This window comes from Lissotriton helveticus, chromosome 11 (genome assembly GCF_964261635.1).
Source record: "Lissotriton helveticus chromosome 11, aLisHel1.1, whole genome shotgun sequence".
Lineage (NCBI taxonomy): Eukaryota > Metazoa > Chordata > Amphibia > Caudata > Salamandridae > Lissotriton > Lissotriton helveticus.
In genome coordinates this window covers 812,231,844-812,244,419 of record NC_136072.1, presented here as the reverse complement: position 1 = coordinate 812,244,419, position 12,576 = coordinate 812,231,844, and the positions used below count along the sequence as shown (strand labels likewise).

The 12,576-nt window shown below is 42.9% G+C and overlaps 1 protein-coding gene across 8 annotated transcripts in view; it reads right to left on the bottom strand.

The window, feature by feature from the left end:
* Positions 1 to 10,103: 10,103 nt before the first annotated feature.
* The window catches only part of GGCX (gamma-glutamyl carboxylase), a 238,012-nt gene continuing 235,539 nt past the window's right edge, over positions 10,104 to 12,576 (bottom strand). For all 8 annotated transcript variants that reach the window (XM_078666904.1, XM_078666901.1, XM_078666905.1 and 5 more), the window contains one exon: positions 10,104 to 10,799. In XM_078666904.1, coding sequence (XP_078523030.1) covers positions 10,634 to 10,799 — 166 coding nt within the window. In that variant the 3' untranslated portion in view covers positions 10,104 to 10,633. The remainder of the gene's footprint in view (positions 10,800 to 12,576) is intronic.

The window sequence follows — 12,576 nt, the reverse complement described above, 5'->3', positions numbered from 1 at the left end:
TCGACATGAGCAATTTAAGGGCACATCCATAAAGGAGGACCGTACAATTCCTTAAAACCCTGTGGACTGCATCCACGCATGGTGACGGAGCATCTCACTAGTGCTAACCGCCCGTGCCCGACAATCAGTAGTATCACGAAAAGTGCAAATCACATAATCTGCCACATTTGAGGCCCCAATTTCTTTCGGAAACCACCAGCAAGATCTTCCTGACAATGTCCCAGAGGGCATGCTTTTTTAAGCCCAATAAATAAATAGTACTTTGCGGGGTTTGTAGGGAATTAATTCGAGTTCACCTTACTGGTGGAAGCCACCACCACCAGACTCTCTGGAGTAGGATGCTGTGTAAGAAGTCATGGTTGCCAGGAGCCAGCCTATGGCATCTGGTCACCTGCCAATCCACTGGCAGGCACATAGTTTGGAGAAGGTGCCTATAAAGGGATCAATAAAGGATTCATTCAATGGAAGCAAGGGTTCAGATGAGGCTGCACAGGCTGAAAAACCTCAGTAAGGACTTTTGTCTCGACTTCAACTGAAGGCAGTTACCACAGGTAAGGAAGCACTCTCTTCTGTTGGGGGGCCCAAAAGGCGAGTTCAACCCTGTACTGGGGAAAGTATCACACCCACTGGCATTGTGTAAGTCTATGTAAAGGCTGTCATCATTATAATGAGTGGGAAAATCATTCCCTTCCCCGCCGTTATCATCTCTTGAGTGGAGGCAAGGTCTGGTCAGATTCACCTCTGCTGTAATGGTAGCATAGTATCAGACTTGTTCTGTATGGAGACCTGGTGCACTATAGTGGATTCAGAGGGCGACCTTGGTCAGTGTTGGTTATAGGAGTCAGTACTGGATTCTTCGCCAACGTCAATGAAGCAGGGACTGACGTGAGTCTTGAAGCCAAGGTGGAACTCTGCACCAGTGTCAGTGCTGAACCTGTGACTAGTCCAAGGTGTTCAGATGGAACAGAGGATGGAGTTACCGGTGGTAATCCGACTAGAATCCCTCTGAATTCTTGGGGAGCTGGAAGAGTGCCAAAGATACGCAGCATGGCTTCCTTGAAGGCCTCAACCTTCTCAACTGGCACTGCTCAACTGTGGAATTGGCTTCTCAATCTGAGATCGGGAACAAGATCAATTACCATCTTTATGCCCTCGAAACTTCTCTTTTAATAAAAGTAGAAGCAGGGGGTCAAGTCTTGCTTCGTCTTCTTACCCTTCCACTTGGATTTTGAATTACCAGAATGCTTCTACTGCAAAGACTATTTCTCACAGAAGCAATCTCAGGAGTGGGTTCATGAACTCAACCACGAGCGGGAGGCTCCGGACTTCATCCTGTGTTCAGCGATGTAGAGCTTTGCAATCCCAGATCACATCTGGGTGCATGAATCCGCACTCATCGCACGACCTGTCATCATACCCCGGACCAAAGCAGCAAAGAGACAACTCCAGTGGGCCTATGAAAAATATGTGTTCAGTCTTGTCATGGCTTGAAGCCTGTATTTGTGAGAGGGGACATCATTTATTTGCACACTATTTTTCATTTAGGAATTGACGATACTAGCTAAACTGTGAGTGGAGGTCTAGATCAGTGATTAAATGCATAGAAAGAAAGGAACTGACGTCATTGCCTAGGGGTGGCGCACATATTTGACTCCACTCCATCACTTCTGGGGTGGAATGAAGCTGGAGTGAAGCCGCACAGCGTCACGTAGCGGCACAAAGGCGCACAGCTATGAAAGGTTCCCTGATCCAGTCTGGCGCCTGGGGAATATTTGAACTGAGAGGAATTTCCAGTAAGAAGTATCCATGAGAAATAATGGTATACAAGGAACTAATACGCATAACGTGTTCCCCCAGACAACAACTTCTATTCAGGCACAAATGGGTCCAAAACTGCGTAGGTGGAAATGCAAACTTTCGCCCGTCCCAAATGCAGATAGTAACAAACTGGTTTGATACATATGAAAGAGAGCACCAAGTGGGGAACTCCACTGAGATCCAACAGGTACTCTACATGCCAATAAGATGAAGGAAAATATTCCAATACCTGCTGTCACAACAGGTCAAAATTAACCACTCTCAAACTGTAGCAGCAGCTGAGGACCATAAACGAATACTTGTGGCTGAAATAAAATGCCTCCATAAGGCAGCTATTGAAGAACTACCCACTCCCTCAAAACAAGGCTACAAACTTGAAATGAGAAATTGGGTTACTCCCTTCCAACACAAGAGCATAGCACTTGCACCAAGGAGGGTCAATCTGTCAGTTCAATTAAATGTCTGAGATGAGCAACCTGGTCCCGCTGACAAATCATCAAGAGCCAAGCAACTGCCAAAGGCATTCAACAACTAATAACATTCATAAGCAGATGCAGAGGAGTGCCACCATACTCTGAAGGGTGGAAGATCTGCAAGACAAACAAGTAACCAATGTGTAACTCAAACACCATGCACTAGCAATAAATGAATATAAATAAGCCACTGCAGGACCAAACACATCCAAATGCAGGGTACATCCCCAATTCGGCACAACTGGAGACCCGAAGACAAAGACCGGCATCCTTGAAGATGGATTAAACTGAGACCACAAGTTTGTCTGGGAACTGTGTATCCTGTAGACAAAAGAGAGACAATACACTTGTGCCATAAGTGTAAAAACCCTCCAGGGACATATACTTAAATAGCACTGTTCTCAAGACTGAAAATATTTTCTGACCTGCTCCCCAGAAGGCATTCAACATAGTCTGGAAGAGGAACCCAGGGATGACTATGAGGGAAACTGCTACTTCTGCTAACTGTATCCTACAAAGGCACCCTATCCTCTCCAGCTGTGGGAGAGCAAAAGCCGCCTATGAGAATAAAAGTTTTGGTAATGCCTTTAAGGACATAGTCCTGTCCACATGTTTGGATCTCCCATGTTGTCCATGAGGTATGCTAATCACTGATGGAAGGCCCACCGATCAGACATCAGCACATTCTGGGGCACCATCATCACCAGTCAGGTAACTTAGCTCATTAAAAGGATGAGAACAGTCAAATGTTGCATTCAGCACATTTTTATGAGTATCTTAATGAAGACCCAAGAATCTCAACCTCTGAGGATCGAACATATCTGGCCACTTAGTCGATAACATTAGGATGAGACCGAAGAAGTTGTCGAACAATCACAAAACCATCATAACCCCTTCAATAAGTGAATTCTCAAGTGCTACAGTAAGAGAGGAATCACCATCCGTGCTATCTCTCAAGAGCGTGAGAGTAATGTGCCAACTTCGCAGGTTCCAAGATTCAGACTCACAGAGGAAAATATGTTCATCCTCATTAGCTCTGCCCATAACAATTCCCATCAGCTGGGGAGGCTAGCAAAGGGCCACTGTCAACACCTTACTTGTAAACCTGGTTCTGCATCGTAGGATCCTCACTCACAGTCCTAAATGTAGAATAGTAAGCATACAACTGGTCCGCGATTGTCAAAAAGCTGAAGAACACTAAGGAAGAGTCATATAGTGTATGTAAATCTTACTTGGGAAAGTAGTTAACCAGATTCTTCACAGCGGCTTGACCTACTAATGTGTCAGCTTGTGAAATTACATTTACACAGTAATATTTGGTAATTGTATATACTAATTTCCAGGGGTATGTTGCCTTTACAATGATTATTTTAAACGTACTTACATTTACATTTCATTTTTAACATTGCATTGTAATTTCATGTTTATTTTGTTTCATGCTTTCACTGTCAGTACTTTTAAAACTATGTTTGTTTTCTAGTTAAGGGAGGAATAAGTTCTATTTTTTTCATTTTGTTATGTTATAACTTATTTGATAAATAATATTATTCATTTTAGATGTGGGTTAGAAAAGTGATATGGGGCAAAGGGTGGGAAGTAATTTATTTAATTATTTCTAATGTATCCGAAATCAAATGTAATTCTATATATTATGAGATTTGTAAACTGATATACTACTAATACTTTCACAAGCCCCTGTTACACTCCTTAGTGGAAACGTCTGAATTCTTGTTAGATTTCAAATGCTGTCACCAAGGAATGTAACAGGGGCATGGGAAAGTATTAGTAGAAATGAAAGAATATGCCATCTATGCTCAGAGGGAATTCAAGATTGTGACCATGAGGTCTCATATTATAGCTGTCAAAAATAACAGCTAGTAGCAAACTGTAAAGATGCATTTTTTTTTTAAAGGATTTTCACCCTGTGACCAGACAGGCACCCTTTCATCTGCGTTTTTCCCTAGCCCAGACGGATGGCTAAAAGATTGTTCAGCATGCTTTAAACATTCTTTCATTTAGATGCTGAAATGTGGTATTAAAACTTGTTAAAATTATGTATGCCCTCTTAGGAAAATGCTGATGAAGCTGTGCTGGCTACATATTGAAGGAAGCAAACACAAGCAGATGATGGATGGATCACTGAAACTTATCAGACACTCACCCCCAGTCACAGATCTGGGTTTAATCCATTATTGTTCTTTAGCTTACTTTGCCACCCAAATTCAGACCCAGCCATGTGTAAATCAGTCTTGACCCTGTTCCTTATGGGAACTGTTCAGCCCGACTGCCAAGCCAGGTCTTCCCTGGACCAGAAACAGCATCCTGGGAACAGTTTCGGGCTAACACCCCTCATGAGCCAGGCCAGCTTGAATCCAGTGGCAAAGTGAGCAAGGGACCCATCTCTGGGCATAACCCGCCAACTTAGGGTGAACATATTGAAGGAGGCACCACTAGACTGTTTCCCAATATGTCTACCACCAACTAAAAGTTGACTTTCAGATATAAAAGTGTTCTGGAGTTCCGATCGCATAGGCAGGAATATGGATTATTCTACATTTATGACTATCAGTGAGGATCCTACAATACAGAACAGTGGGTCCCCTGTAGGCCCAGACGATCTGCCGCTGGGTAAAAGGAAAAAAGCCAGGTCACCCCAGGTCAGTCCGTGATATACAACCACCTCCCAGCAGACAGCTTGCGCAGAAGCTGTCCTATTCCAAACTAACACAACCAAATTGAACATGTTGTTAAAAGACAACTGGGGTTTTGACATACACTGACCAGTCTGAAATGATAGACATTTCAAAAACCTTTGGCGTCTTGCGCAACACCTCGTAGAAGGTTATAGAGTCCTGAGAAAAGACTGTCGGGATACATCAGGATTAACTGGCTGAAACGTGGGTGAAAGGCCAGGAGTTGACCTCGAAGCTCCAAAAATAAAGTCAGACCAGGGTGGGGCACCAATGTTGGATTAGAGTCCACCAAGGTAGGGCACCTCTCCAAAGATGACATCTGAAAACTTGTCCAACAGTCCGGACTGAGGTTGAGATGAAGACAAGTTCATTGCGTGTTATGTTCTGAACTTTGAGTGTGAAGACTTGTTCAGGAGAAAGACTGCCTTATTATACCTATCCCAGGAGTAGGATCAGAAGATGTGTCACCCTTCATCGAAGTCTAGAGACAGCAGACATTCTACTGCCGTTGAAGGAGAGCAGGCACAGTCATGTGTGTACCTGAGGCACAAGTAAAACCTAGACTCGAAGGACAAACTTCTACTGAGATAGAAGAGAAGTCCTGTAAACAGCTAGAACATCACCTATGACACCTGACATCTTCCTCGTTGTCACTAACCACAAATGAGGGGAGAGGGTCAACCGTATCTACAACTCTACCACCCCGAACCCCCTAAGTCACGTTATACACACAAGAAGGTGTGGACAGACTCAATCAAATACACGTATAACACCACAAAACAGAAAAAATACAACTGTTTTGGAAAACTGCCCTCACTCACACACCGAAGTGTGTGACATGCTTCATCATTGGGTCTGCTTACAAAACGCCCTGGTGTAGCCACACTCAGGACAGAGCATAAGGGAGGGGGTAAACATAAAAGACCAAAAGACACAGTACAAAAACAAACACAACATATATATAGTGAGCGATCAGTGAGTGTCACCCTGTGACTAGGACTAGTGATGCGACAAAGTGCAGTTGACTCTTGTTTTCAATAATCCCTCACTTGGTTCTAACACTAGGTCCAGAAAGGGTAGGCTAGTTTTTGTGACAGTCGAGGTGAAATGGAGAAGCGGGTTTCTCTCATTTAGCCAATCAAGGAAACGGACAACAGATGATTTATCACCTCTCCAAATCACCAAGACGTCATCGATGTAACGACGCCATAATCTCAAGTGGGAAAACTACGGGCCCGTGGTATAAAAAATCGTGAGCTGTTTAAATGCCCCCACATATAATCCAGCCAGGCTGGGTGCGAAGACACTACCCATAGAAGTACCATGGGTTTGTAAGTACATAGTGCCCTCGAATTCAAAAAAGTTCCTCATTAGAGCTATTTCTGCTAGATGTAATATAAAGGCTCTAGGTGTATGGTATAGCCACTCATCCTCGAATAAAATGGTCTCCAACATTCTGAGGGTTTCTCTCTGAGGAATGTTCGTATACAAAGCCTCTATATCAAGGCCTATGAGAAACTCGGTATCTGGGTCAAATGGGATGTCTTTGAGAAGATTCAGAATGTCCAAAGTGTCTCTCAAGTATGCAGGTAGGTTCTGGACAAGTGGTTTAAAAAAGAAATCGCAAAATTGTGACAGGGGTTCAAGCAGGGACCCCATCCCGGAGACAATTGGTCTCCCGGGAGGGGGTCTTACTGCCTTATGGATCTTCGGTAAGACATAAAAGTACGGGGTTTTTGGATGTTTGTTAATTAGAAACTCCGCCTCATGGCCAGTGATCCAGTCGTTAGTTCAAGCCCACCACCATAGTGATCTCCCTGGTGATGGTGTCAGTGTGGTCATCCGTCAGTCTACGTTAAGTTCTAGAATCAGATAATAAGCAGGTGCATTCCGTGCGGTAGGCGCCCTGATCCAGGATCACCGTCGCCCCGCATTTATCCGCAGGCTTAAGGATAATCTCTCCGTTATCCACAAGTTCCTTGAGTGCCAGTCTCTCTAAATTAGACAAATTTGAAAAGTGATGATGTTGAACTAGATTCGAATTCTCCAAGTCATGAATTACCGCTTGTTCAAAAGCCGCCACTTATGGAGGTAACAGCGATAATTGGGGGATGAACAGCGACTTTGGTTGAAAGCAGCTGTCCTCTCTGTCTGAGTCTAAGGATTCCTGATCCTGGAAAAATACCTTTAGTCTGAGGTTACGATAAAAGGCTGCCAGGTCTTGGCGAATTTTGAATAGGTCAGGAGGGTTAGTAGGAACAAAGCCCAGCCCTTTTTTCAGTACCTGTTCCTGTAGGGGGGTTAAAGGACAGGAGGATAAATCAACAACTAGGGTGGCACATTGCTGGTACTCGGAAGGCTGCTCTGTGCCATACTCCTGGTTATCCGTTGGGTGATCTCCTGATCCTGGTTCTCCCAGGTCACTTGTTGCTGACCTCTCTGTTTCCCACGTCCCTTGTTCCGGCCTTTCCCTAAAAAAGGCCCCTGGTAATTTTGGAACCGTGTGGTCTGGTACTGAGGGTTCTGAAACCGAGGATTCTCAAACTGTGGATTTTGAAAAGGTCCTGTAGGAGGGTATCCCATCACAGGCCAGTTATAAGCCTGGTTAGGGTATTGTTGAAATGGCTGATGGAACATCGGTGGTCTCGGCCCCCGCCAATATCTCCGGCCCCTCCCTCTTCTTCTCTGTGGGAAATCTCCTTCACTGCCCTCACTAAAGCTGCTGGTGGTATAGTAGCGAGGCCGACCCTGTTGATTATTCTTATTATTCTCTGCCAATTTCTGTTTTGCATACTCATCATTAGTGTATGGATAGACCTTTTCACTAGAAAAGTTCTTAAAATCCTTTTGTAACTTTGAGATCTTAGAGTGTGTCAAATGGTCCCTATATTCAGACAATTCCGTATTAATCAAATCCAGTTTGTGGTCGAATGTAGCCATTACAATCTTAGTTTGAAGTCCTGATTCTGTTGTTTGAATCTGGATGAGGAGGGCATCTGCTAGTCGTTTGGCCGCACTAATAATCAAGACTAGCCAGTCTCGAGTACACTTCCAAGCCACTAGGGCCCAATCCCGTCTGAAAGCCTTATCTTCTAAAAATATCAAGGGTTCATTCGTAACGAGGAGCCTCTCGGGGCAGCATTGACCCGCAAATACTCAGTTAAAATAGCCCCAAGCAATATCGTCTTGACTTGGGTTTTCTTCAATTCCAAAAGAGTGTCCCAGCCTTCCCCTTGTGCTAGAACATCAGTAACCGCTGAGAAGGTCCTGCCAGTATATCTGACACTATATCTTCCCCAAAGGACAGTCCGGGGATCAAGGCCATGTCGGTAAGGTTGAGGGTGTCCACTGAAGGACCACAGCCACCAGGTTCTCAACAGGTGGACGTGGAAAATAAAGGTAACAATGGAACAGGGAGAACAGGACGTAGGGAACCCAGAAGTAGATATAGAAAAGCAATGTAGCACTATACACGTCCCGGTTAACAAATATCACAGGACCAAGAAAAGGTAACCCCTGCGGCTAAGCTGCCGCTCTAAATATCACTAACCACAAATGAGGGAAGAGGGTCAACCGTATCTACAACTCTACCACCCGAACCCCCTAAGTCACGTTATACACACAAGAAGGGTTGGAGAGACTCAAATACACGTATAACACCACAAAACAGAAGAAATAAAACTGTTTTGGAAAACTGCCCTCACTCACACACCGAAGTGTGTGACATGCGTCATCATCGGGTCTGCTTACAAAACGCCCTGGTGTAGCCACACTCAGTACGGAGCATAAGGGAGGGGGTAAACATAAAAGACCAAAAGACAGAGTACAAAAACAAACACAACATATATATAGTGAGCGATCAGTGAGTGTCACCCTGTGACTAGGACTAGTGATGCGACAAAGTGCAGTTGATAGGAAAGTGCTTTAAAACTGGTTTGAGGATACCACATGAACCTTTATTAGTGGGTTCCACAACCAGAATTAAAAGAAAAATAGGATGGGTAGTGTTTGGAAGAGAAGATTTAGGTACTCAAAACACCCCTCCTGGTACTGCTTGTGCCAACATGTTTCGACCGACTTACTGCGCCTCAAGAGGTCACCCCGGTCTTCTTCAGGACGTATGTCGTTCCCAGTCCTGATAATGGCCTAACTGCAGTTCGGTCAAAGTATCTTCCTTGTGTATCAGTTCCTAAGTACTGCACTTGGAAAACTATTAGAGACAATTTTAACTTTAAGGGCAACATTTTTGGAACAGACAGCACCTCCAGGTCTTCATCATGCGGAAAAAAACAGAACTGATGTAAGAACACTGAGGTGGTGTCATACACGGCTTCGGTACATCACATCTAGGGAGTACCAGAGTCGCGCTTGAGCTGTGAAACTACCTGCTGGGGAGGCAGTGATATCTTAACTTTTCCAGAAGGATCCAATAGAACTAGTGGCTTGAAAATATATCACATGTGTGAAATAATTAGAGATTCAATATAAGCTCACTACCAATTGGTATTACACACCAAATTAGTTAAATATGCTCATCCATACTCACCAGAAGAATGCTAGAAACTGTGGGAAAAGTGAGAACACAATACATATTTGATAAACAAATACAGGGTTAAGTACATACTGGAAATTAATAAGGTGAGAGGATATCCAATAAGAGATGTTTCTAAATATTATTAGAATAAAAGTCTAATTTATCCAAGACACCCAAGAATGTTAATACTCTGATAACAAATATAACCAGGTGAAAACCGGCCCCCCACTATATCACTATTGTGAGATACACATAAAATATTCCTAGCCATGTGGAAACTAACTATCTACTTTTTAAGCAAACTGAACTAATGTCCAATATGGTCACAAAGACTGACAACCCTCAATCTCTTTGACTGAAGGTTGAATATCATAAATTGCATGGGTGGTGGAAGAGATGAGGAACTGAGTAAATATACATTATAAAGTTCAAGAAATGTATAGGACCACAGAAGATCATTGTAGAGCAAAGAGTCAGCCATGGATACTTAGGAAGATGAGAACATTACATTTTGTATGTATGGATGTCCACGAGAGACACGGACGAAGAGCCTCTGTGATGAAATATAAAAAAGAAGCACCTCTACGTACAGATCTTTAATTATGTACATAAAGCTTTTGCATTAAAAATATATGTATAAATATATTGAAAAATCTATAACAAGAGACGGACTCCTGTACGGCAGACATTTCAAGGGAACATGCTCAGTGTGTCCGAAGGGACCTCTCTAAAAACCAGAATACTGAACAATGGCCCTCTTCTTTTCTTGAATGCGCTGCAACAGTTAATAATTCACAAATATTACAAAATGTGCTGCTGAATGAGGACAGGACATAAGAAAATTCTGTAATCTGCCTGAGCGAACAACCAATAAATGACTGAAAAATTACTGTTCAACCGTTAAACAAATCTGCAAAATTGCACCCTTGAAACTGTCCAATTCCAGTCACTGCCAGACGCCAAATATTGCTTTAAACCTCAGTTGCAAAATTTGAGGGTAGATACTTATAGGCAGATATTATGAAAAGGTTATTGTAGTGCAGATTCTGAGTAAAGTCTCTCTCTGTTCTTTAAAGGTACACAAAGATTGCCTCCAATTTTTTGGCACTTTGCGGTCATAGTTCAGAGTGATCTTCTTGTGGCATGTTCTCCACCTTCAAAGATTTCGATCCAGTGGACTCCTCATACTTCATATTGGCATATGCCACCTCTGTTGCCAGCTGCTCCAAAGGAGGGCGTCCCAGTGCCAGGTTCCGTAGGGAGATGAGCGTCAACAGAAAACTACAAAGGAAATGATCAGAGTATGACTAACTTTAAACAGCTAAATATAGGGACGAGAGATCTGAGTTATCATACAAAACATGGATAGTAGATTTGCCATTATACAGAGATTCAGTTTTGGGTTTTAAAAAAGTACCAACATACCACTTGTCAGCTACTTCAGCGCACACACAGTAAAAACACTGACAGAATCCATTAAAGGATAAGAAATATTCCAAAGGTCTATGTTACCTGCAAACTTAAATATAGCATCCACCTTACTCACACTGGCTGCTTCAAGGTGCAGGTCCTGGGAAGATGATGGTATACTGTGGTGCAACTTAGAGAGGAAAAGGCATGGCTGTTGGACATGGTGATGGCGTGTAACACTGTGTCATTTTATAAACTTGTAATTCACAGACATTCATCTGAAGTGTAAGCACAGAAGGTACAGCAGATTATTCTCCTTTGCTAAAAGCTGCACTCATGCCAAAGGGATCTACATTTTAAGGTTCTACAGTGGACCAGCTAATGTAAGAAATACACCGTCTGTAAAATGGACCTGAGGGGCTATTTTCATTTTATAATACTAGGCGTTATGTTAATAATGTTTTACCACTTAGTGTGCACATTTTTTGCAAATCATATTCAGAGCAAAAAGTGTGCACCAGATGTTGACTGCAAGAACTTGCTCACAATTAGTAATGCACCATGAAATGTGGCTTTACACAACATTATAGTGCTATTCATCTCTACATTTCTGAGAGTTTGCATATCTACATCCCGCTAAAAGCCCACCCCCACTCTACGGACTAAGCTGTGAATATTGGCTATTCCACCCAAGCTGCCACTAGCGCACTCTTTCTCTAATGGCTGACAACCTTGGAGAAAAAATGGTAACCTTTAATTTTGTGAGTTGATTGTTGCCTGCCTAAGCAGTCTTTCATAGTCTTTGATACTTCACATCACCCAACATACTAATGAGATAAACTTTGGGATACATGATGGGACTGAATGATTTTTTAGCAGCACAGATCTGAGCCATAAGAAACTGCCAGAGCCCATGACTCACATCCACAATACACCAGCAAGATGAATTTAAAGGCCCTGGTCCTCTTGTTCGTGAGGGGATGGCCTTTATGCGCAGTTGATTATGTCCCAAATTTTCAATGAACGTTTGGATCTAGATGGCTGTAGTTTTGAATCTCTGTCAGTTCCTTAGCTCCTGTAACTTCAGCTAATGTCACAGGTCAGATTGTATAGGAAATCCAATCTCGATTATACCATTTATCACAGGCAAGCTTTACAAATCCTTTCAAGGATCCTTGAGTAGAATTAACGTCCAGGGAGAACCATCTTGAAGCACTAGCACAGCTAGTAAATAATGTCATGATTCTGTCTCTGCTGAGATTCTAGGATTTACAGCAGAGTAGGTAAAATGTATGTGGATTTCTTTTCACCTATGTCTTGGGGATTAAATCCTCCAAAAGAAAGGACAAAGACAGGTTGGCACCAGTGCCCCTTCTACTGGGGATGATGCTAAAGTGCTAAACAAGCTTTGACGTGGAACATATACAAAATACTCAAGGGGCTTCACACTGAAGTGTGCCCCAAAATATAGAGTGATCAGGCTTACATAGGATATAATTGAAAGATATCTCAAACAATCTTACAAGGGGCCAATGCTGAGGTGCTCAGCAGGCTATGAAACAGAATTTACAATTAGATTCTGGTTTATTTTATCCGTCTATAATGGACAGTCCTGAGGTGCCAAGTAGGCTATATTACTGAGTTCTGC